Raw genomic sequence first — 27,113 nt, 5'->3', positions numbered from 1 at the left:
AAATAGAATAGAATAGAGTAGAATTAGAATTAGAATTAGAATTAGAATTAGAATGGAATGGAATGGAATAGAATAGAATAGAATAGAATAGAATAGAATAGAATAGAATAGAATTAGAATAGAATTAGAATAGAATTAGAATGGAATGGAATGGAATGGAATGGAATGGAATGGAATAGAATAGAATAGAATAGAATAGAATAGAATAGAATAGAATAGAATAGAACAGGACAGGACAGGACAGGACAGGATTCTTTATTGGCCAAGTGTGATTGGACCCACAAGGAATTTGTCTTGGTGCAAATAGAATAGAATAGAGTAGAATTAGAATTAGAATTAGAATTAGAATTAGAATTAGAATTAGAATGGAATGGAATGGAATGGAATAGAATAGAATAGAATAGAATAGAATAGAATAGAATAGAATAGAATAGAATAGAATAGGACAGGACAGGACAGGACAGGACAGGATTCTTTATTGGCCAAGTGTGATTGGACCCACAAGGAATTTGTCTTGGTGCAAATAGAATAGAATAGAACAGAATGGAATGGAATAGAATGGAATAGAATAGAATAGAATAGAATAGAATAGAATAGAATAGAATAGAATAGAATAGAATAGAATAGAATAGAATAGAATAGAATGCAGAAAATGAATACAATAGAACAGAATGGAGAAAATGAACAGAACAGAACAGAACAGAACAGAACAGAACAGAACAGAACAGAACAGAATAGAATAGAATAGAATAGAATAGAATGTATTGGAATGAAGAGTAGAATAGAGTAGAATTAGAATAGAACAGTTTCCTTCTGAGCAGCTTCTCTTTAAAATGGACAGTCCCCAAGGGTTAAAAGCAAAGGGCACAGAGTGAGACAGAAAACTAAAAATCAAAAGCCATTCCCAACCCATATCAGCAAACAGCTTTACGCCCATTTCAAAAATGTTGTGCCAAACAGGTTCTGTTCAGACAAAAGGTTTGCCTTTAAATGCAGAAAAACAATAATCACAAAAACAAAAACAGGGCTATTTAAAAATGCTATTTGAATTTAAAAAAATAAAAGAAAACAGTCTCGGATTTTGCTTGGTTGAGCATCGATCCAGATTTTCTGATGTTATTTTGCTCTTTAAAAAAAAAAAAAACAGCCACCAAGGATCTAAATGACAACTCCTATTTTAATTACTATTTTTGAACACGCTCTAGCTAGCTCAATAATGCATTTAGATGTAGATATATATTTTGAACAGAAAACTTTGTCATTATGGTAATGGTGCTTTTTAAAAAAAATAAAAATGAAGAGATAACTACCTTCTCATCTGTATTTTAGTATTTAGGAACTGTTGATCTATTATATCTGTATATGCTAAAAGCATCACAAACTACGCCATGGTTTTCTTTTAACCACAGCTTCTTCAACAAGCTACCATCAGTCGGACTTGGTTTACTTAAACCATGGTTTACACACCTCCACAGCTGAGTTCATGAAGTACGCATACTAAACCAAACCCAGACACAGAACATTATAATTTAGTCCATAAATTCATCAAAAGCATACTTAACTCCAAACAACAACAACCCTCCAGTGTGGTGTAGTGGTTAGTGCTGGACCAGGAATGGCCAGATTTAAATGATCCCAATTCATCCCTGCAAATGACTGGATGACTGTGAGCCAGTCCTTGCCTCAACCAAAGCCTACCTCAAAAGGTTGTCGTTTGGAGGGAAATACCACGCTGATGTTCTAGAGCAGGGGTGTCAAACTTGCAGCCTCGTGTTGTTGTCACGTGACATATTGCGACTTTTCTCCCCTTCGCCAAAACGGGGGTGGGTGTGGCCAGCACGTGACGCATCCGCCCTCGGGCCATGAGTTTGACACCCCTGTTCTAGAGCAAGGGGTCTCCAAAGTTGGCAACTTTAAGACTTGTGGACTTCAACTCCCAGAATTCCTCCGCCACCATGGACCTCTTGTGGACTTCACCTCCCAGAATTCCTCCACTAGCCATCTGGCAGAAGAATTCTGGGAGTTGGAGTCCCACAAGTCTTAAAGTTGCCAAGGTTGGAGACCCCTGACCTAGGTTAACAAAACACAATGGCTTTGTTTGTAGAATGTGCCCTGTCTCAGCAAAGAAATCGTATTAAACCTTCGGGGTTAGGGCCTGATTCACACGGAGAATTACAAATTCTCCATCGTATTCTGGCTTAGTCGGCTGCGTGATCTGAGGTGAATCCATGGTGGGGTGTGGAGAGGAAGGGGTTGCAATCCAGATAAGGAAGAGAGAGATCGGAGGAGGAAGCATCTTCTGAGCTTCCAAAGGAAATACAAGACAGGGCTTCCCATACAAATAAGAACAAAGAAGCATGGTGGAACCTGCTCCGCTCCCGAAAGGAAAGATAATAATCAATATTTGTTTTATAACAATAAAACAACCCGGTGAAGCTGTTAAGGAGCATTTCTGAGAGTTTGTCTGATTGCCCGGGCATTGTTCAGTGAGGAAACCAGGCGCAATGTGGACCAAATAACTGTCTGGTTTGGCTCTGCAACCCAACAGGACAGACACAGACTCCAGAGGATAATTAGGACTGCAGAAAAAAAACAATGGCTACCAACCTGCCTTCCATCGAGGACCTGTATCCTGCACCCTGAGTCAAAAAGAGGGCTGTGAAAATATCTACAGAAGTCTGCACTACTATTACTGTTAACCTTCTCATCGCTCATCCCCTCCCGCTTGTGACTATGTGACTGTAACTTTGTCGCTTGCATCCTTACGATTTATATGGACTGTTTCCTAGAATGATTTGATTGCTTGTTGTGCCCTATGACTATCATTAAGTGTTGTGCCTGATGATTCTTGACTCTTGATGAATGCATCTTTTCCTTTATGGACACAGAGCATTTTCACCAAGACAAATTCCTTGTGTGTCCAATCACACTTGGCCAATAAAGAATTCTATTCTATCCTACCCCTAAGTTAAATTCCTCCTGTTTGCACTGGCTTCTGGGTACCTTACAGTAGGCCCCCCTGGTTTGCCCACTCAAAACAAGCCGGCTCTTTTCAAACCGTGGCCTGATCTGCCGGTAATTGCCGGAGGGATGTGGGGAGGCGAGGCAGCAGAGACAAGAGGCCTGAGATAATTCAAGCCATTTAAGCAATTGGGGACCTCTAGCCAATAGCGAGTTAATAGCGTGCGCCAAGCCGAGATTGTGCCTGGCTGCCCGTAATGGAGCTGCGGAGGCCATTCCTGATACTCGCCTTTGATTTATAATTCATTTAGCGGCTCATCAAAGCAAAGGAGCCGCTTCTGAAAGACACCGGATGACGTTGCTTAGGGAGCACGCGAGGAGGCAGAAGGTGTCTCCGTAGATGATGGGTGTCACCAGGAGCGCCCAGGAGGAAGAAAAACTCAATAAGCCAACATCTGCGGCGTTGCTGCAATCCAGGAGGTTGGCAAACCTAGTCTGGGGCAGGGTGGGGGGGTGTTAATGGACCCCATCTGGGGTGCTGGGTCACGGAGGGAAAACCTGCTTAGCTTCCGATCAATCATTTCTTTGGGGAAAAGCAAAGCCTTCGATCCACGCTTCTCCTTTCATGTTCATTGTTTTCCGAGGAGAAAAGGGTTAGCTTAGCGCTGGGCGCAATGCACGTTTCTTTTCTTTTCCAAGCACTCCTTTGCACTCCTCCTCGGCGTACAACAGTTTGTTTAGTGTACCGTTCGAGGTTACAACACCCTGAAAGAAGTGAGACGACCCATTTTTCACACTTAGAGGCAGTCGGTCGTGTGATTTACATTCAGATGCTTGACAACGGATTCCCATTTATGATGGTGGCAACCTCCCCGGGGGCTCCTGTGATCCACTTTTGTGACCTTCTGGCAAGCAACGTCAATGGGGAACCCAGATTCGTTGAACAACCGTGTGGCTAATTTAACAACTGCGGTGATTCACTTAACCATGGTGGCAAGAAAGGTCATACCATGAGGCCAAGTTCACTTAAGAAATGTCTCCCTTAGCAACATAAATGTTGTGGTCGTAAGTCAAGGACTGCCTGTAATGGAGCCAGCGTTGCTGACTAAGGGCTGACACTCTGCAAGATAAAGTGTACCCTGGAATAAGAACGTTCTGAGCTCCAGAACAAGGTCAGTTCCAGGAGAAAAAAACTCCCTCTGCATATAGGTAGCCAAGTGCCCCGTTTTTGTTTTTTTTTGCAAAAAAGTGCAATCTTCTATCTATCTATCTATCTATCTATCTATCTATCTATCTATCTATCTATCTATCTATCTATCTATCATCTATCTGTCTATCTACCATATCTATCTACCTACCTATCTATTTATCTATCTACCCTATCTGTCCGTCTCCGTCTCTCTCTCTCTCTCTCTCTCTCTCTATCTATCTATCTATCACCTATCTATCTATCTATCTATCTATCTACCTACCTATCTATTTATCTATCTACCCTATCTGTCCGTCTCTCTCTCTCTCTCTCTCTCTCTCTCTCTATCTATCTATCATCTATCTATCTATCTATCTATCTATCTATCTATCTATCTATCTATCTATCATCTATCTATCTATCTATCTATCTATCTATCTATCTATCTATCTATCTATCTATCTCATCTCACTCTATCTATCTATCTATCTATCTATCTATCTATCTATCTATCTATCTATCTATCTATCTATCTATCTATCTATCTATCTATCTATCTATCTATCTATCTATCTATCTATCTATCTATCTATCTATCTATCTATCTATCATCTATCTATATGTGAAATACCCCTCATGCATCATCACAAAATCTCCAGGACCGTAAAGCTTACAAACTTGAAATTTGGCACGTATGATCCTCTTGGCTTCTAGGGGCTCACTAAGAAGGGATTTTTTGAAACGAGCATCAGAGCTTTCGTATTTCCTATATTATTTTTATTAACACGCTCTGATGCTAAGCAGTTCTACTCCCCCGCCCCACCTGAAAACAAATCTGTTCCAAATGCAAAACACAAGCAGAGGAGAGGAGTTTCAGATTCAGTTTCACAGCACCAAGCAGCTTTAGTAGAGAACAGATGAGCTAAGCCACGCCCAGACTCCTTCCTGTCTCCTATTTGCTCACACAGCAAATACTGTTTCAGTTTCCAAACAGCCCTCAACTCTCTCACACACTGACAGGACGCTAGCCAGATGGATACCAATGGATGCTGATAGGTAGAGGCACAGTTTTCCCCACCACCACCTTATTTTCCTTCCCAAAAACTAAGCCCCACCACATAGTTTCGTAGCGAAGCACAGGTAACAAGCTAGTTTATACAGCCTCTGTGGCGCAGTGGTTAGAGTGCAGTACTGCAAGCTACTTCTGCTATCTGCCAGCTGCCTACAATTTGGCAGTTCAAATCCCACCAGGCTCAACGTTGACTCAACCTTCCATCTTTCCAAGGTGGGTAAAATGAGGATCCAGATTGTTGGGGGGCAAGAGGCTGACTCCGCAAACCATTTAGGGAGAGCTGCACAAAGCACGGTGAAGTGGTGTATAAGTCTGTGTGCTATTGCTATCTCTGCCATGGTGGTGCAGCGGTTAGAATGCGGTATTGCAGGCTGACTCTGCCCAGTGAGCAGCTCGATCCTGACCGGTTCAAGGTTGACTCAGCCTTCCATCCTTCCGAGGTGGGTAAAATGAGGACCCAGATTGTTGGGGGGCAAGAGGCTGACTCTGTAAACCCGTCAGAGAGGGCTGTAAAAGCACTATGAAGTGGTATATAAGTCTAAGTGCTATTGCTATCCTTCCTTCCTTCCTTCCTTCCTTCCTTCCTTCCTTCCTTCCTTCCTTCCTTCCTTCCTTCCTTCCTTCTTTCCTTGGTAGAACGCAGCATTGCAGGCTGACTCTGCCCACTGCCAGCAGCTTGATCCTGACCGGTTCAAGGTTGACTCCGCCTTCCATCCTTCCGAGGTGGGTAAAATGAGGACCCAGATTGTTGAGGGCAAGAGGCTGACTCTGTAAACCCGTCAGAGAGGGCTGTAAAAGCACTATGAAGTGGTATATAAGTCTAAGTGCTATTGCTATCCTTCCTTCCTTCCTTCCTTCCTTCCTTCCTTCCTTCCTTCCTTCCTTCCTTCCTTCCTTCCTTCCTTCCTTCCTTCCTTCCTTCCTTCCTTCCTTCTTTCCTTGGTAGAACGCAGCATTGCAGGCTGACTCTGCCCACTGCCAGCAGCTTGATCCTGACCGGTTCAAGGTTGACTCCGCCTTCCATCCTTCCGAGGTGGGTAAAATGAGGACCCAGATTGTTGTGGGGCAATAGGCTGACTCTGTAAACCCATCAGAGAGGGCTGTAAAAGCACTATGAAGTGGTATATAAGTCTAAGTGCTATTGCTATCCTTCCTTCCTTCCTTCCTTCCTTCCTTCCTTCCTTCCTTCCTTCTTTCCTTGGTAGAACGCAGCATTGCAGGCTGACTCTGCCCACTGCCAGCAGCTTGATCCTGACCGGTTCAAGGTTGACTCCGCCTTCCATCCTTCCGAGGTGGGTAAAATGAGGACCCAGATTGTTGGGGGCAAGAGGCTGCCTCTGTAAACCCCTCAGAGAGGGCCGTAAAGCACTATGAAGCGGTATATAAGTCTTAAGTGCTATTGCTATATCCAGTAGCTTAAAGGAATTTGACATTACAAAACACTCACAGCAACCAAGCGCCCCATTTTTGATCATGTGAAGACAGGATCCTGTGATCAAAATTCAGACACTTGACAACTGACCCTTATTTATGACAGCTGTAGTATCCCAGGGGGTCACACCTTCCCCTTTAATGACCTTCTGACAAGCAAACTCAGGAAGGAAAAGCCAGATTCCCCTTCCCAACCACGTTACTAACCGCAGTGATTCACTTAACAACGGTGGCAAGGGAAGTCGTAAAACGGGGCCAAACCGACTTAAGAAATCTCTCGCTTAGCAAACAGAAATGTGGGGGGGGGGCTCCATTGCGGTTATAAGTCGAGGACTACCTATTCCTGTTTGTCCGTCTTCCCAGGCGTGCAACACAAGTTTAACCTCTCCAAGCCTCCTTTCCGTTTGCCAAGCAGCAGCTCCCACATTGCCCACAGCAGCAATGGGAGGGGAGGGGTGTTGCTTCTAACGGTTCTCCCTTGCCCCCCTCCCCATTCTTCTCAACCGCTCAGCAATGTTCTCGGCTGGCTAATGGGGCAATTTTTTTTTTAAATTCTTCGCATTACACCAATGATTTTGTCCAATTTACCGTGTCATTCAGAGAGGCGAAGATAACAGCACCCGCAGATTAGATGGCGGGAGTTCTCTGGAGAAGACAGGCTTGTCCTCCATTTCGGGAACGGAATCAGCTCGTCTTACTCAGACACACCGGAACCAGGGGGGGGGGGCATCGGACCAATGGCCCAGACGCTTCTGGCACGACCTGCGGCTCAGACCTGGGCGGCCTGAACCTGTGGCACGCAGAGCCATTTGTGCCGGCATGAGAGCTGCAGGCAAACTTACCTCACTGCGCACGCGCGCGCCTCACAGCGGATTTTCGGCCGGTTTTTGAGGCCTTTTTCGGCCTCCCGGAGACTTTAGGGAGGCTTCCGCAGGCTTTTCAGGACAAAAACTAGGCCCGTTGCATCACTTCCTGTTTTTCCGGAAATACCGGAAGTGACGAAACGGGCCTAGTTTTCGGCCTGAGAAGCCTGCAGAAGCTTTCCTAAAGCCTCTGGGAGGCCAAAAAAAGCCTCAAGCCGGCCGAAAATCAGCTGTGAGGTGCAGTGCAGGTAAGAGGTTGGCGGGGGGGGGGGGAATTGCACACGCATGTGTAGGAGTCGTGGGGGGGGCGCACGTTGCCTTCTGGGTGCTGGCACATGAACAAGCATGCACACAATTTTTTGGCACAGGAGCCCCAAAAGGTTAGCCACCACCGTCCTAATTAATTCATGAGCCTCAAGCCAAGTTTCAAAAGAAATTCAATTATTTATTATGTATTTATCACATGTCGGCACCTTTCCCAAGTGCAGTCTGGCTCTGCCCTACGTAATTTACTACCCACCTTTGACCCTGTTCCCCCACTCCTCCCAGGGTATGTGTCATAAATCACATTCTCCAACAGAGCACTTCTGGGGCTGTAGAAAACACACCTCTCCCATGGGTGTTGCATGGGGAATTCTGGGAACTGAAGTCCTCATATACTGACTAGGGCGCGGGTATAATAACTCACGGCATCACATTGCCGTCACGTGATGCTTCGAGGTATTTTTCTCCTTTGCGGAGCTGAGGTGGGCGTGGCCTGCGCGTGATGAATCCAGCATGCGGGCAGCCCATTTGACCCCTAGACTAGGGAATTCTGGGAGTTGAAGTCCATGCATGCTGTATAGGGAATTCTGGGAGTTGAAATCTGTGCATGCTGGCTGGGGAATTCTGGGAGCTGAGGTCCTCCTATACTGACTAGGGAATTCTGGGAGCTGAAGTCCACATATGTTGTCTGGGGAATTCTGGGAGTTGAAGTCCCCAATTCTTGAAACATTGACCCTGTTGTCTTCTATGAAAGCAGAGCCATGCTTAGCAGATGCTTATGGGACCCACTTCTTATACAGGCCAAAGCAGAAGCCCACCCCACGGCCAACATTAGCCCCCTCCCACCCACACCCAAAAAACTTTTTCTAACGCGACTTCTCTCCTCCGTGCTGAACCTTGGCAAACCGTTTGATCAAACGCAGATCTCCCATGTTGCTTTTCTAATGCATTTTTATCCCTGCATTTCCAAATGAAGTGCCTCTCTCCAAAAATTGGTCTCTGGAGGCAGTGAGACACTATAAACCTATGCCGGGTAGATCAAAACGTTATTTGAAAGATACGGCCATGAATACAGTATCCCAGGAAATATTTTCGGACTTTTTAAAAGTTTCTGGATGGTGGTGGGGGGGTTAATCATATTCTCATAAGCCCATCGTGGCGATTTTCAACGTAGCCAGCAGACACCCCAGCCTAGCTTTTATTTACTACTGATAGAACCGCTTTTTCAAGAATATTAGCAGGGCAGAGGGCAAAGAAGTCAAAATGGCGGCTGGAGCTGCATGATAAAGTCTCACTATCTATGGAAGTGGTCTAACTCCCCTCTCAATTTTTAGAATTACAGAATTTAGAATTACAGAGTTGGAAGGGACCTTGGAGGTCTTCTAGTCCAACCCCTTGCTCAGGCAGGAAACCCTACACCATTTCAGAATAATGGTTATCCAATCTCTTCTTAAAAAGCATTCACAACTTCTGGAGGCAAGTTGTTCCACTGATTAATTGTTCTAATTGTCAGGAAATTTCTCCTTAAGTCGAGGTTGCTTCTCTCCTTGATGAGTTTCCACCCGTTGCTTCTTGTCCCTGTAGTTCAGGTGCTTTGGAGAATAGCTTGACCCCCTCTTCTTTGGGGCAGCCCCTGAAATATTGGAAGACTGCTATCCTGTCTCCCCTAGTCCTTCTTTTCATCAGACGAGACATGCCCAGTTCCTGCGACCGTTCTTCATATGTTTTAGAGCCCCCATTTCCCTAATCCTCTTTGTTGCTCTTCTCTGCACTCTTTCTAGAGTCTCAACATCTTTTTTACATCATGACGACCAAAACTGGATGCAGTATTCCAAGTGTGGCCTTACCAAGGCCTTATAAAGTGGAATTAACACTTCACGGGATCTTGATTCTATCTCTCTGTTTATGCAGCCTAGGACTGTGTTGGCTTTTTTTTTGGCAGCTGCTGCACAGGGCTGGCTTATATTTAAGTGATTGTCCACTAGGACTCTGAGATCTCTCTCATAGTTACTGCTATTGAGCAAGGTACCACATATACTGTACCTATGCATTTGGTTTTCCTCTGCTGTTTTCAAAGCTGTTAACTCAGATAACAGATAATCAGAGTTGGAAGGGACCTTGTAGGTCATCTAGTCCAACCCCCCCCTGCCCAAGCGGGAGACCCTACACTATTTCTGACAGATGGCAGTCCAGTCTCTTCTTGAAAGTCTCAAATGATGGCGCTCCCACAACTTCCGAGGGCAACTTCTGTTCCATAGGTTGATTGTTCTCCCTGTCAGAAAGTTTCTCCTTATTTCCAGGTTGAATCTCTCCTTGAACTCGAACCATCTCTTGGAACAATTTTCTATCAGGTAATCCTTGACTTACAACAGTTTATTAAAGACCGTTTGAAGTTACAAAGGGACTTGTGACCGTTTTTCACACTTCTTCCGTTTCACGTCTTCCGTTGTAGCATTCCCAATGGTCACGCGATCAAAATTCAGGCGCTGGGCAACTGTCTCCTATTGATGATGGTTGCGGTGTCCCAAAGGTCATGGGATACCCCCTTTTGCGGCCTTCTGGCAATCGACGTCAACGGGAAAATCTAACCACCATGTTATTACCTGAACAACTGCAGCGATTTCTCCTCACAACTGTGGCAAGGAAGGTCGTAAAAATGGGGCAAAATACGCTTCCCAAATGTCCCGCTTGGCGACAGACGTTTTGGGCTCCATTGGGGTCGTAAATCGAGGACTACCTGTAAAGAACTTTCTCTCCAATAGGAATAAGAGTCTAAATATGAGATGAGGGCTCAAATTTCAGTTATTGCCGTGCCTTCACATCTGGAATTCCTTCTCTTGCCCTGCCGGACTAATTACCTCATCTTGCCTTGATTGGACTTAGAGTTACAGTTTTTGTTGACCACATTTTAGACTTGATTCTCTGCAGCCAAAGGCTTTCCTGGGAGAGCTTTTTTTCCAGCCAAAAGGTAACCAGGACATTGGGGGCAAAGTTGGAACTAATAAAGGGACTCCTACGGATTATCTGACCGTGTTGCCTTTGTGCCACGCCCCTTTGGGTCATCACACCTTCTACCATTTCAGACAAATGTTTGTTCAGTCTTTTCTTCAAAACCTCCAGTGATGGAGCACCCACAACTTCTGAAGGCAAGTAGTTCCACTGATTAATTGCCAGGAAATTCCTCCTTACTTCTAGGTTGCTTCTCTCCTTGATGAGTTTCCATCCACTGTTTCTTGTCCTGCCCTCAGGGGGCTTTGGAGAGTAGCTTGAACCCCTCTTCTTTGTGAGACCCTCAAATATTGGAGCACTGCTATCAGGTCACCCTTAGGCCTTCTTTTCATCAAACTAGACATACCCAGTTCCAGATTGTTTTATCCTGCCTTGTTTATATATGTAAAAATAAAAAAACTCAAAGACAACAAACATACCTCATGCAGTTTTCTCTGTGTCTGTCCTGCATTCTATACCATTTAACGTCACGGATGTCCCCACTGGGTTTCTAGGGCATCGTCCTGATTTATTTGTTCAATCAATTTATACACCGGCTTGCATCTCAAGAAAAGAAAAATAGATAGATGCATATTTTCCAGCGTGTCCTGCCAGGGCAATTTTTTATCTCACTTTGTCTTCCGGGTGACAGTTCCGAAAGGCATTAGAAGACTCAGCGGTGACAACCAAAGTGGTAAGAAATTATTAGGGGCCCTGATTCACATGACGATCAAAATGTTTAGCCTCCTCCGCTATTTCACTTCCTTGCAGAAAGGGAAGGATTCGCATCTGCCCCTGCTCCTTAACACGTCGTCCTCGACTTATGACTACAATGGGGCCCAGAATTTCCATTGCTAAGTGAAGAGGTTGTTAAGAGAGTCATGTCCGAAGTTACGAACTTTTTTGGAGTGATGGTGAAGGCAATCACGGCAGTTGTTGTTAAGTCAAGGACTAGATTTTTGGGAATTTTGTGAGCCTAGGAACAGAGGTAAGCCTCAACATCTGGCGTGCCAGTCAGCTGTTCCATGGATAGCGGCGAGGGCAGCAGGAGCAATGGAGTTGGCAAGCTATTAATCTGTTGTGACCCACCAGCTGCCAGCAGAGCTGGCGACAGACTCGGACAGTGAGGAAGTTGGGGAGGAACTTGCGCCAGTCCTGGAGTCTGGGGAAGGCTCGGACGAGGGCTCTGCATTGGAGGCAGAGAGAGGGCTGACATTTCCCAGCTGCCTTCAGAGTCGGCGATAAGTGGGGGAAAAGAACAGCTGGAGCCTGTCCCAGATGGGCGTATGCACAAGGCTGTCAGGAGAGCAGAACCATTAAGGAACACGGGCCAACTCAGAAGGAAAGGCACACACGGACGCTGAATGGCCCCTTTCTAGGGAATAAATACAAGCAAACGGGGAGTGGTGATTGCAGGAGACCATATTTCTTTTGAAGGATTTGCTTAACAGAGTTCGTGCCTCACAGAGACTCCTTGCCGGGTATTTGGTTTACAGCTTTGCGACTGGAAGCTCTCGGCCTGGCAGCTATCCAAGGACTGACAAGGTCTGTTCTTACAATTGACCCTTGGGAGGATTATTGCCTGGACGTTTCTGTGTGTGTGAATCAGTGCTGGTATGCTACCGGTTCAGACCGGTTTTCCCGAACCGGCGGTAAAGCTAAAAAAAAAAAAAGCCTCCCACGATCACGCCTTTGTGCTTTTCTTTATCCTCTCATCTGATTGGGGCTGCAGGCTTCAGCTGGTGTGGGGAAAGCTGCGTGCACGATCATCGAACTGGTAGTGGGACATGCAGGATTCCACTGCTGGTGTGAATGCCATGAATTCACAGTGACTAAATAAAGAGGGGTTTTGGGATAAGGAGCCTGTTTCTTGGTTTTGCTAAGGCGGGGTCAGAACACAATTCATATTTCTAGGTTCTATCATATCACAAGGCCTAAAATGGACACCTAACATCAAAATCGTCATCAAAAAAGCACCACAAAGAATGTTCTTTCTGCGCCAACTCAGGAAGCTCAAATTGCCCAAGGAGCTGCTGATCCAGTTCTACAGAGGAATGACTGAGTCTGTCCTCTGCACCTCTATAACTGTCTGGTTTTGTAATGCAACCCAACAGGACAGACACAGACTCCAGAGGAGAATTAGGACTGCAGAAAAAAACAATGGCTACCAGCCTGCCTTCCATGGAGGACCTGTAAACTGCACCCTGAGTCAAAAAGAGGGCTGTGAAAATATTTACAGACCCCTCACATCCCGGACATAAACTGTTTCAACTCCTTCCCTCAAAATGACGCTATAGAGCGCTGCACACTAGAACAACTAGACACAAGGGGAGTTTTTCCCCAAACGCCATCCCTCTGCTAAACAACTAATTCCCACAACACTGTTCAACTATTACAAAGTCTGCACTACTATTACTATTAATCTTCTCATCACTCCTTATCGCCCATCCCCTCTCACTTGTGACTGTGCGACTGTAACTTTGTCACTTGTATCCTTACAATTTATACTGACTGTTTCCTAGTATGATTTGATTGCTTATTGTACCCTATGACTATCACTGTGTTGTACCTGATGATTCTTGACTTTTGACGAATGTCTCTTTTGTTTTATGGACACGGAGAGCATTTGCACTAAAGACAAATTCCTTGTGTGTCCAATCACACTTGGCCAATAAAGAATTCAATTCAATTCAATTCAAATCAAATCAATTCAAATCAATTCAATTCAATTCAATTCAATTCAATTCAATCAATTCAATTCAATTCAATCAATTCAATCCAATTCAAAATTCTATTCAATTCTATTCTATGGAACGGCTTGCCTCTGGAAGTGGTGGGTGCTCCAATACCGGAGGCTTTAAAGAAGAGACTGGACAGCCACGTGTCTGAAATAGAAGAGGGACCCTTGCTTGAGGAGAGGGTTGGACTAGAAGACCTCCAAGGTCCCTTCCAGTTCTGTTATTCTGTTTTTAAAAGTTCTTCCCAAGTTTCCAAAACTACTCACCATTTAAACCACAGTGGGTCTATTTCTCCTCTTTACAGCCAGATGGCAGCATCCACAACACTCTGGTTGATCTCAGAAAGCTAACCAGTTCAGATCCTGATTTTGTGCTTGACTTACAGCTTATTCATTTAGTGACCCTTCCAAGCTACGACAACCCTGAAACAAGTGACTTGCGACCGCTTTTCACATTCACGACTGTTGCAGCCTCTCCATGGTCACGCGATCAAAATTCACACGCTGCTTGGCAACTGACTTCTATTTATGACACTTGCTGTGTCCACGGGGGGGTCACGCAATCCCCTTCTGAGAAGCAAAGTCAACGGGGGAAGCCACGATCCACTTAACAGCCGTGTTACTAATTTAACAACTGCAAGTGATTCACTTTAACAAACGCTGGCAAGGGAGGTCGTAAAAATGGGGCAAGGTCCCTTAACAGTTCTCTTGCTTAGCAATCAATGGAAACTGTGGGCTCTGCGACGAGAGCAACCTGCATTCCCTAAATCCTAAACTAATCCAGTCACCTGCATTCACTGAAACGGTTAAGCTCCAAGAAAATGAAATCACGGTTTGTTGCTAATGCAGGGGTATCAAACTCAAGGCCCCGGGGGCCGGATCCAGTCTATGGAGGTGCTTAGATGTGGCCCGTGAGGCCACCCCGGAAACAGCAAAGGACCGGCCCGTGGTGCTTCTGCCAATGAAAACGGAGCCCGGGCAGGCTGTGCGGGGCTTCTCCAAGTTCAGTTTTGGCTGGCAGAGGGCTGCAGGAGGTCATCGTAGCCGAAAACGGAACCTCGGTTAAGTGACACTGAGCTGGACACGACCCCCTGGCCTTGCCTCGCCCCTGAGATTCAAACACAACCCTGATGCGGCCCTCAATGAAATAAGAGTTTGAAACCCCTGTTCAGGGGCGGGCTTCAAAAATTTTAGCAATCGGTTATCGGCCTAAGTTGTCTGGGTGGGCGTGGCTGCCTGCACCACGGCGGGATGGGAGAGGGCATTTTCGCCAATGGTGGGATTCAAATTTTTTTTACTACCGGTTCTGTGGGCGTGGCTTTGTGGGCATGGCAGGGGAAGGATACTGCAAAATCCCCATTCCCTCCCCACCCCCACTAACCTGCTTTCCAGCTCCGTTCTCCTGTGCAGGGCAACCAAAGGAGACCCAGCCGATCAGCTGGGACTCAATGGGAGGCAGAGAATAGATGGAGTTGGCGGGGCCAGTCAGAGGTGGGATTTGGCGGTTCTCCGAACTACTCAAAATTTCCGCTACCGGTTCTCCAGAACCGGTAAGAACCTGCTGAAGACCACCTCTGATTTTCGCCCTTGCCAGGGCTCTGAAGGCTTTCCTCGACCCTCCGGGAGGGCAAAAACAGCCTCCCTGGGAGGCTCCTGAAGACCGGAAACAGGCTTATTTCTGGCCTCCAGGTGGCCCGTTTTTCACCTCCGTGCAGGCCCCGTACTTACCTGGGATCCAAAACGGGCCACGTGGAGACTCCAGCCAGGGATGGGATTTGCCGGTTCACCGAACCGTCCATTAAAAATAATAAAATTAGCTACCAGTTCTACCAAACCTGGGCGAACCGCTATCAAGCCCACTGGCTGCCCCTGTTCTAATGGATAGGGAAAAATGTTCCCTGGCAATGCCTGTCGCGGGAACACACAGAACGATAGGAAAAAGAGGAAGCACCGAACTCACCTGTACAAGGATCCAGGAGAAAATGACAGCCATCCAGGGGTTCCCACGCGAGGTCTGCTTCGCTGGGCTCAAAACTTTGCCTTTATCCCAAGGGACAGGCAGTACAGAGGGTGGGGGGGAGAGAAAAATGAAAGAATGGTTGTACTACAATTCTGTTTGGGATAATTAATTATCTCAGTATCTACTTATCCTACTACCGCAGCACCATTGAGAGTGTCCTGACATACAGCATTCTTGCATGGTATGGGAGCAGCTCCGTAGCGGACAAAAAAGCTCTACAGAGAATCATTAAAACTGCTCAGAATATCATTGGGTTCCAGCTACCAGCCCTGGACAACATCTTCACATCTCACTGTTTGAGGAAGTTGCACAACATTCTCAGAGACTCTTCCCATCCTGCTCCCAATCTTTGTGGAACAGTTGCCTTCTGGCAGAAGATACAGAACAATTAAAACTCGAACCACACGTTTTCTGAACAGTTTTTATCCCAGAGCTATAATTGCATTTAACAATGAACTTAAGGACCCACCATCAGTGAGCTGTTGGACAGTATTAATTGGTCTCTTATGTGTTTTAGGAGGTGGGGAATTTTGGTGGGTGGGGAGGTGTTTGGGGATTGTCATGTGTGTGTGCATGTTGAGTCTGGTCTCTGGGTGTTATGTGAATTTCGTTGTACGTATACTGTGTATATACGTACAGTGACAATAAAGAATTCTATTCTATTCTATTCTATTCTATTCTATTCTATTCTATTCTATTCTATTCTATTCTGTTTCTATTCTATTCTATTCTATTATTCTATTCTATTCTATTCTATTCGGGAAGACTTTTCTAGAGCTCCAGATGATTGCAGCAGAAAGCCTGTTTAATCAAATCTATTCCTTTAGATCAGAGTTTCTTAACCGTGGCAACTTTAAGGTATGTGGACTTCAACTCCCAGAATTCCTTTGAAGATATGTGGGACTTCCATCTGGCTGGGGAATTCTGGGAGTTGAAGACTACGTACCTTAAAATTGCCCAGGTTGAGAAACATTAAAGTGTCCAACTCGCAAGCGATGTTAAAAAAAGATGGACGTTATAACTAGTTCTCCCCAATTTAGTTATTACCGGCCTCAATTTTAAAAAGTATGATTGTATGTTTTTTTTTTTTCTTCTCTAGAAATTGAGATGTCCGGCACTCTCTAAGAACGAAATATTCTTTTCTGCCAAAGAAAGGAAAAAGACAGGAAACACATTTCCCAAGAACCTGATGGATTTGTAATTATCTAACATAATAACTAAAAAGGAACTGAGAACCTTTATTCTCTGTCAGTATGTCCAGTTCCGTTTTTTTTAAAAAAAGAGTCTGAAAATCCATGGCCGTGTTTACAACTTGCGGTAGGGAACTCCACAAGCCAGTTGCGTGCTGAGTAAAATTATCCTTCCTTTTGTACGTCCTCAATAGGTGCCCGTTTAGTGTCATTAGATGAACTGGAGTTGTAATGTCAGAAGGAAAAATATCTTGGCCTCCTCTAAAGCTCTCAGTGCCAAACAGAACTGTATAGAGGTAGTCCTTGACTTACGACCAGGGGTGGGCTTCACAAATTTTAGCAACTGGTTCTCTGCCCGGTTGCTGAGTGGGTGTGGCCATGATGGGCGTGGCCTAGTCGGCCTCCTGCACCACGGCGGGGTGAGGGGCTGTTTTTGCCCTCACCAGGCTCCGGAGGATTTTCTTGAGCCTTCGGGAGGGTGAAAATGGCCTCCCTGGGCTCCGGAGGTCAGAAATTGGCTCGTTTCCGGCCTTCTGGAGCTTTTGAGAGGCCCATTTTTCACCCTCCCTGAGCCTCCAAGTGGGTCCTGCACTTACCTGGCATCTAAAATGGACTGTGTGGGGACTCCTGGGAGGGGAGAGGAGGGGAGGGGTGGGTGGGGCCAGCCAGGGGTGGGATTTACTGGTTCACCAAACTGGCCATAAAACAACCATAAAATTACCTACCGGTTCACCTGAACCGGTGTGAACCGGTAGCAGCCCACGCTTGCTTACGACCACAACTGAGCCCAAAATTTCCGTTGTTATTGGTTAAGCGAGTTTTGCCTCACTTTACAACCTTTTTGCCACAAATGTTAAGGTAATCACTGCAGTTAGTAACCTGGTTGTTAAGTGAATCTGGCTTTCCCATTGACTTTCCTTTTCAGAAGGTCACAAAAATGGGATCACATGACCCCGGGGACACTGGAACCATCACAAATATAAGCCAGTTGCCAAGCGGCTGAATGTTGATCATGTGACCATGGGGGAATGCTGCAATGGTCGTAAATGTGAAAAACGGTCATATGTGTACTGAGAGCATTTGCACCAAGACAAATTCCTTGTGTGTCCAACCACACTTGGCCAATAAAGAATTCTATTCTATTCTATTCTATTCTATTCTATTCTATTCTATTCTATTCTATTCTATTCTATTCTATTCTATTCTAATTTTTTAGGGCCACTGTAACTTCTAACAGTCACCAAATGAACTGTTGTAAGTCAAGGACTATCTGTATACATCTATCATACTGTTATAATTTTATTTAGAGAGAAAGGCTAAAAAACCACAAATAAACCCACTATACGCTATACAGTTCATTTAGTGACCGTGTCAACACATAAAATATTTCTCTGGTCTTTTTAGAGATGCCAACAGAAAGGGAGGGGGGAGCAGTGCGGCAACTTGCAAACCGAAAGTGCATTCCATAAATGTTTTCAAAGAATAGCAGCTAGGTGACCAAAGTTTCTGCCGCACAAAATTCTAACTGGAGAACACGATTGATGACTCTGGGCTATGGATGTGTCCCACTGGAGAATATATGAATTACGATACACCCGGGGGGTGGGGGAGAAACCAGGGTCAAGGATGACAAGGAATGATGTGTCTCAGAGTTGGCTAGCTGTCAGGGCTCTGGCCGTTACCCCCATTTAAATCATGAGTCTCGAGCCGAACTTCCAAAACTTAAAAAAGATTTATTAGGAGTAAACATGCTGGCACTGCCTGGGTGTATCACAAGACATATTCTCCAATGGGACACATCCATAGCCAAGAGTCATCAATCATGCTCTCCAGTTAGAATTTTGCACGGCAGAAACTTCAGTCACCTAGAAGCTTTCTTTGAAAACATTTATGGAATGCAAGCTGCCGCACTGCTTCCCCCTCCCTTTCTGTTGGCAACTCTAAAAAGACAATAGAAATATTTTAGGAGTTGACATTAAAGTTGCTAAGGTAAAGAAACATCGTTGTAAGTCAAGGACTACCTATAACGATTCTTTTCTAACGATCTCTGAGTGGGAAGTTGGTTTTTCTTGTTTTTCCCTTATAGCTGAATCTGTCTTTGCACTGAGCTATACTTTCTTGGTTACCGTCACTCCAATACCTGTCGGCTCATTTGTGCCATTAGATATTTTTGCCCTCATATTTTACACTTTACGCTCCCTTGCACATTTTGCTCTTTGCCATTTTAAAGCCCATTTCCTCAGACAAAAGAAAAATGTCCAGAGCTTCGTTAACTTCTCACTTGCTTCAATGCTTCTCCTTCTTGGGCCCCGTAAAAAGTGGAACTTAGAAATAAAAGGCCTGGTTTTCTTTTAAGAGCGTTTCTTTTCAGAGCAATGGAGCTCAAAATGGATGTAGCTAAGCAAAATATTTGTTCAGTGAATTTGGGCCCCGTTTTATGACCTTCTGCCATGCCCCTGTTGGAGTCTGACTCCGAGGGAGAGAAGGAACAGCCGACAGGGAGTGGGAGTGTGGCTCTGGAGGTTGTGGAGGAAACTGGGGAAGGGCTCAGGCCGGCTGGGCATTCAGAGGAAGACCCAGGCCCATCCCCTCTTCATCCTAGGGCACGCAGGGAGGAGCAGATAAGGGAGAAACGTGAATGGTGTGGTCTATGGGGGAGGAAAGGGTCCTGATCCCCTTCGTGGGCTGTAGCTCTGAGGACTGTTTAAATAGGACAATGCGCATGGCCCAGTGCTGGAAGCAAAGCGTGAAATAATTCTAGTCTGTCAGTTCTTATCTGAGTTCTGGCGTCCTTCCCAGTGTGTGTATTTCGATATCTGTGGACGTCTTCAAGCCCTTATCCTGCCTTGTCTCACTAATTGCTTCAGTGTGGTTTGTGTTGTTGTTTTTTCTATTTATAATTTATACGTATTTTGAGTTGGAACAGGGAAGTTCTTCCTTTTCGCAACTGTTTGTGGGGGAGTTTTTTCTCCAGTCAATGATAATTGGACCTTTGAAGCCAAATTGAAGGAATTAAAGGGACTTCACCTATTTTTGTGACTTTGTTGCTTTTGTATCCCAGCCTGGATCATCACAGGAGACTCCCACTATAATTGATGAACTGGTGTTCCAGATTGAGGGCAGATCCCCAATAGGACATCAAATATAGCTGGGGGATACAGTGAAGATGCTGCTGGTTAGAAAGGAGGAATCCAACTGGAAACACAGAGGAAGGGAAGCCAGCTCCTGTTTTAATGGAACACCTTGCCCTCAGAAGTTGTGGGAGCGCCATCACTTGAGACTTTCAAGAAGAGATTGGACTGCCATTTGTCAGAAATGGTGTAGGGTCTCCCGCTTGGGCAGGGGGTAGGACTGGATGACCTACAAGGTCCCTTCCAACTCTGATTATCTGTTATTTGTTATAATTGGACCTTTGAAGCCAAGTTGAAGGAATTAAAGGAACTTCACCTATTTTTGTGAATTTGTTGCTTTTGTATCCCACCCTGGGTCATCACACCTTCCCTGCCAGGGTTGTTTAGTGAATCGCTGCAGATTTAAGCCAGTATCGGGGTTGTTAATTAAATCTGGCTTCCCCGTTGACTTTGCTTGTCGTGGGACACAGGGACGCCACAACCGTCATAAATATGAGACAGTTGCCAAGCCTCTGAATTTTGATCCAGTGACCGTGGGGATGCTACAATGGTCGTAAGTGTGAAAAACAGTCATAGGACACTTTTTTCTGTGCTGTTTTAACTTTGAACAGTTACTAAATGTATTGTTGTAAGTCAAGGACTACCAGTACTTTATTATTATTTGGCAAAGTGTGGTTAGACACACAAGGTATTTGTGTCCGATACAGAAACATTCAGTGTACTTGCAAAACAATAAAATATAAGAAGAAGAATACAGCCAATAAAAGAGGAAAGTAAAAAATAATAAAGGCATTAATAATACTATTGCAGCCACAACCTTATTGAGTTTATACACACCTGTGTGCCCACAAACACACTGTCATGCCCCTGTTGGAATCTGATTCTGAGGGGGAGGTGGAGCAGCTGATAGGGAGTGTGGCTCCGGTGGCTGTGGAAGAAACTGGGGAAGGCACAGTCCGACTGGGCATTCAGAGGAAGACCCAGGGCCACTCCCTCTTCATCCTTGGGCACGCAGGGAGGAATGGATAAGGGAGCAATGTGGGTTACGGGGGAGAAAAGGGCCCTGATTTCCTTCATTAGTTGCAGCTGGGAAAACAGGATTTTAAAAGGGTGTTTGCGCACAGCACCTTGCTGGAAGCAAAGCGTGAAGTATCTTTGTTTGTTACGTCTTATCTGGGTTCTGGCGTCCTCCCAATTGTGTGTGTTTCGTTATCTTTTGAAGTCTGCAATTCCTTATCCTGCCCTGTCTCGTTAATTGCTGCAGCGTGGTTTGTGTTGGTTTTTATTTATAATTTAGATGTACTTTGGGTTCGGACTGAATTTCTTCCCTTTAAAAACTGTTCTTGGGAGAGTTTTGTCTCCAGCCAATGATAACTGGACATTGGGGGCCAAATTAGAGGTATTAAAGATACTTTACCTACTTTTGTGACTTTGTTGCTTTTGTGCCATGCCCCGGGTCATGTCTCACACACACACACACCGCATTTCCCTGAAATTAAGACCTATCCCAACACTCCAACCATCATAAGTAGGAGTCATTTAAGCACCTGAATTTTGATCACATGACCATGGGGATGCCAGAATGGTCATAAGTCTGAAAACTGGTCCTAAGTCACTTTTTTCAGTGCCATTGTAACTACGAATGGACACTAAATGAATTGTTGTACGTTGAGGAGTACCTGAATATAGGTCTTCTATGCAAGGCATAATATCCACAAGGGGTTGGACCAATTGAACGTTTTTTAATTTAATAAGAAACTGCACCCATCATTTAATTCAGCTTTTATGTGGTCCTTGGTGCTCTCTGAGAATGGTGGTTTTCTTGAAGACGTTTTATTACCAAACTAGGTAACACCATCAATGCCACTACGGCTTTTGCTTCTTCCCCTGGCTATAAATCATGGCTATCCGAAGATATTCTCCAGGCAATAGGATGAGATAGGAAAAGGCCTTTTAAGTAGAGGCCCCCAAATGTGGAACTATTTTCCAGATCCACTAAGCCCAACTTCCCATTTCTTGGGTGCCCAGCAAACGGATTTCAATTTATCAAAGAGGTTTTTGGGTCATTTCTACCTCACAGTCCTGTGGCTTTATAACTCTGTTTTTATTGTTCTAGGAAACCAAAGTGACAATGTATGTTCTTTATTACGGTGCCTTTATATTCTCGTAAACTTCTGCAGAATTTGTCGGGTCTGAGGGCAGAAATTTATTTATTAAAGCTGTAATTCCACCTTCTCTCTGGGTAGCCATGCAATCTGCAGATTCTTGGCTTTTTCAACACCATCGCTGGGCATACGCCTTCCTGGCCATTTGCGAGAAAAATATGGTGTTCCTGGTAAGATAATACGTTTCTATAAAGCAGGCAAGAGGCCGCCAGAAGTCCCAAATCCTCACTAGGGCAATGCATTATTCGGGTCAATCCAGACATCATAAAATAATGAGTAAAGAAATTCTCTAACTGCATCAGGCGATATTGCTATGGCCGCCGAAACAAAGCAGAGAGAGATTTGTGATGTATGTGTTTCTCTCTCTTTTTTAAAAAATTTTTTTATATATGGCAGGCTTATGAAAGAGATCAGTTTCATCCACTACTGGGCAGGATAGAAATGGTTTTTCTTCAACTAATGTTCTAATTCTTCTTTCCACTCATGAAGTAAAAACAAATAAAACTACCTTGGGGTTGAGCTCCTTAGCAGAGACACGTGGAGTTTTCATACTGCACAAATTGGATGGCCTTGACTTCTTTTGCAACGATTTGTTCAGCTTCTCCGTGGCTCATAACTGTGGCTTTCTGAGTGGTGCCCCATCCATCAACTCACCTGGTCAGGCCTGGCTTTTTCAAGATGAGCCTGGCTGCCTGAGATAATCGTCTCTCATCCAAACTCCACGTTATTCTTTTAGTCAGAAACCCCTTCTCACCAGTGGTGGGATTCAAATTTTTTTACTACTGGTTCTGTGGGCGTGGCTTGGTGGGCGTGGCTAGGCTTGGTGGGTGTGGCTTGGTGGGCGTGGCAGGGGAAGGATACTGTAAAATCTCCATTCCCACCTCACTCCTGGGGGAAGGATACTGCAAAATCCCCCTTCCCTCCCCACCCCACTAACCTGCTTTCCAGCTCCGTTCTCCTCTGCAGGGCAACCAAAGGAGACTCAGCCGATCAGCTGGGACTCAATGGGAAGCAGAGAATAGATGGGGTTGGTGGGGCCAGTCAGATGTTGTATTTGCCGGTTCTCCAAACTACTCAAAATTTCCTCTACCGGTTCTCCAGAACTGGTCAGAACCAGCTGAAGACCACCTCTGCATCTCACCAGTCACTGATCAATCACAACCTGGGCTTTGAGCTGTTGTTGGTGGCAACATTTCTCACTGGGATCGTGTGTTGTGCCTTGCCGTGAACGTACCACAATTAGCACTTTTCCACCACCATTTTTTAAAATTGATTTACTGTATGACACTGAAGCCATGGATAGAAGCAGGAAAGACTTATAGAAACTGAAAATGTAGAGAAAGAACATAATAGAATAATACACCGAGGCAGGAGATATGTGATCAATTTTGTAAGGTATGAGAAATTCAAGAGTTAAGTACGGGTAGTCCTCGAGTTACAGCCATTTGTTTAGTGACCATTTTTGAAGTTACAATGGCACTGAAAAATGTGAATTACAGCTATTTTTCACACTTACAACCGTTGCAACTCATGTGGTCAGAATTCAGACGCTTGGCAACCGACTCATATTTGCAACGGTTGCAGTGTCCAGAGGTCATGTGATCCCCTTTTGTGACAGCAGTTCCAAGAAGGCTCCATGCCCATTTACACCACTCAGGTGACCCTGAGGACACAGATAAACCTCCAAGTGGCCTCAACGGCCCTCTAAAAGGATGCAAGTGACTAGCTGTCTGCAAGGAGTATAAATCCTTCCATTCCCCATCATCCAGTCAGAGCTGAAGAAGCTTCTTGGATGAGAAGCGAAATGTCTCCAAAGAAAAACCAGAAAGTCCAGTTGCCTCTTGGAAAAGCACTTTTGGGAGCTTGGCAAACGTTTGACCTAGCTCATCCTTTAGGGCCTTCTGATTCCACAACATTTATGATGGGATGGAGTCCAAATTTTATTGAGTGACAGAAGGCTGCTTTTCTAGAGCAGGGGTCTCCAAATCTGGAAACTTTGGGGGACTTCAACTCCCAGAATTCCCCAGCCAGCCTCCAAACATGGCAACTTTAAGATTTGGGGACTTCAACTCCCACAATTCCCCAGCCAGCCTCCAAACCAGGCCATTTTAAGACTTGTGGACTTCAACTCCCAGAATTCCCCAGCCAGCCTCCAAACATGGCAACTTTAAGACTTGGGGACTTCAACTCCTTTAGAAAGAAGGGGTTAGCCCAACCGGCCTCCAAACCAGGCCATTGTTTCTCTTTACTTTTATTTTCTTATATTAACCAGTTCATGCATTCACAACTATGTATACATTTATACTTATTATCTTGTAAACAATTGGCAAATCAAATAAATAAATAAATAAATAAATAAATTCCCCAGCCAGCCTCCAAACATGGCAACTTTAAGACTTGCGGACTTCAACTCCTAGACTGGCTGGGACAGCTGGTACTGGCTGAGGAATTTTGGGAGTTGAAGTCCACAAGTCTTAAAGTTACCAATTTTGGAGACCTCTGTTCTACAGCATTGCTATGTTCTTCTCTGGTTACTCACCAAAGAGGTCATCTTTGGCCAAAGCATAAAGGATCCGGGAGGCCCCAATGAGGTTGCTCATGGCGGCTGAGAGAGTCGAAAAGTAGACCCCGATGATGACAAAAGGGGGCCAGATGTTGATGTCCTTCAAAAAGCTGTAGTCCCGCTGGAGAAGAAACCTAGAGAAAGAAGAATGTTGGTAGAAGAACACTGCATGATGAAGTCACATAGGCAACACCTGACTATCATCATAATGTCCCGTAATCTTGAAGCAATATTTGAGGCATAACTCCCTGGTTTTGCAAAAACCAGGGCCATCAGTTCAAAGAAATTATCTTTGTGAAGATACTACAGGTAGTCCTCAGTTTATGACAAGGGTCTTCAAACTTGGCAAATTTAAGACTTGTGGACTTCAACTCCCAGAATTCCTCAGCTAACATGACTGGAGGAGGAATTCTGGGAGTTGGAAGTCCACAAGTCTTAAAGCTGTCAAGTTTGAAGACCACTGATTTATGACCATAACTGAGCCCAAAAATTCAGTTGCTAAGCGAGATGTTTGTTGTGGCTTTTGCCACATTTTTATGACCCTTCTGGCCACAGTTGTGAAATGAATGGCCGCAGTTCTTAAGTCAGTAACACAGTCATTAAATGAATCTGGCTTCCCCACTGACTTTGCTGGTCAAAAGGTCACAAAAGCAATAGCCATAAATATGGGTCAGTTGCCAAGTGAGTTTTGATCACGTGATCACGGGGACGTTGTGACGGTGACAAGCATGAAAAATTTCTATTTCATTTTTGAAATCGATTGTCAATTTCATCTTTGAAATCATGTCAATTTCATCTTTGAAATCGATTGTCAATTTCATCTTTGAAATCTTGTCAATTTCATCTTTGAAATCTTGTCAATTTCATCTTTGAAATCAATGGTCAATTTCATCTTTGAAACCAATTGTCAATTTCATTTTTGAAATCGATTTGTCAATTTCATTTTTAAAACTGATTGTCAATTTCATCTTTGAAATTCTTTTTTGACTGTCAATTTCATCTTTGAAATTTGAAACCAATTGTCCATTTCATTTTTAAAACCGATTGTCCATTTCATTTTTGAAATTGATTGTCCATTTTATTTTTGAAATTGACTCTTGTAGATGTCCTTTTGAAGTTGACTCTTATCAATTTCATTTTGAAGTTGACTCTTGTCAGTTTCTAAAACAATTTTTTAGCCTTTTTACTGGGACAGGTCAAGCGCAAAACGGCCACTAAATAAACGGTTGCAAGTTGAGGACTACCTGTACCCCGTTGAGTGTTTGCATTTAAAACTGGAGTGAGGCTTTGATTGTGTGGTTGTGACTGTCATTTTGACTTTTTTTTACTCCCTTGAAGCCGTTTTCATTCCAAAAGTTCTAAATGACACATAAAGTAAGACCATCGTAATGCAACGCAAGAAGAGAAGAAAACAGAAGGAACCACTACATCATCACATCAGGATTAAGAGACCCGGGCTTAGATGCAAAAGCCCACCTCAAGACCAGGTCATGGTATATAAATACACAAACACACACGGAGATGCACACATACACATACACACAGGCACTCCTAGTGTAACTATCTTGGTCCCAGTGATACACAGAACAGATATAATTTGAGAAAGAGTTCCCATTGGGAGGAAGTTTAACAAACAATAAAATAAGCAGCCTTAGGCGTGAAAGCTGGCTGGGTGACTTTGGGCCGATCACCAGGAGACTGTGAGTTATAGTTCTGCCTTACGCATGAAAGCTGGCTGGGTGACTTTGGGCCGATCCCCAGGAGACTGTGAGTTATAGTTCTGACTTAGGCGTGAAAGCTGGCTGGGTGATTTTGGGTTGATCACCAGGAGACTGGAGTTATAGTTCTGATTTAGGCATGAAAGCTGGCTGGGTGACTTTGGGCTGATCACCAGGAGACTGTGAGTTATAGTTCTGCCTTAGGCATGAAAGCTGGCTGGGTGACTTTCTGCCAATCACTTTCCCTTAGGCCAATCCATCTTACAGAGTTGTTGTGGGAAAAATATGAGAAGGAAGACGTATTAGGTATGTCCTCAATGAGTTACTTATAAAGTAATAAAAGGAGGCATAAAACATCTAATAAATAAGTAAACAGCAACTCAGCCCAGGTGGCGAGAAAACTGGGAAGAAACATTTCGTATCCTTCAAAGAGATCCCATCTTAATTCGCTCATTATAAAATGGGTCGCTATTTTTGCACTTTCCAATATTCTCTATTTATTCCCCCATTCCACCCTTAAAGAGACTTTATGTGGTCCTTGAGTTATAACCATCCACTTAGTGATTCTTCAAAGCTGCCACGGCATTGAAAAAGTGACTTAGGGACTCTTTTTCACACTTCCGACCATTGCACGTGATCAAAATTCAGATGCTTGACAACTGACTCGTGTTTATGACGTTTGCAGCATCCTGGGGCTATTTGATCCCCCTTTTGCGACCTCCTGACCAGTCAACGGGGAAGCCAAATTCCATTAATCATCACGTTATTAACCTAACTGCACTGGTTCACTTAACAACTGCGGCCAGAAAGGTCCTAAAATG

At 44.5% G+C, this 27,113-nt stretch overlaps 1 protein-coding gene across 1 annotated transcript in view; it reads right to left on the bottom strand.

The window, feature by feature from the left end:
- The window catches only part of LOC113426005 (solute carrier family 12 member 9-like), a 130,038-nt gene that overhangs the window by 55,611 nt on the left and 47,314 nt on the right, over window positions 1-27,113 (bottom strand). The window contains 2 exon segments of the mRNA XM_087965562.1: window positions 15,466-15,545; window positions 24,551-24,708. Coding sequence (XP_087821688.1) covers window positions 15,466-15,545; window positions 24,551-24,708 — 238 coding nt within the window.

The sequence above is a fragment of the Notechis scutatus genome, chromosome 4 (assembly GCF_049901735.1).
Source record: "Notechis scutatus isolate UNSWTSFEM ecotype Mainland chromosome 4, rNotScu1.2, whole genome shotgun sequence".
Classification (NCBI taxonomy): domain Eukaryota; kingdom Metazoa; phylum Chordata; class Lepidosauria; order Squamata; family Elapidae; genus Notechis; species Notechis scutatus.
This window is presented reverse-complemented; position numbering and strand designations above follow the sequence as displayed.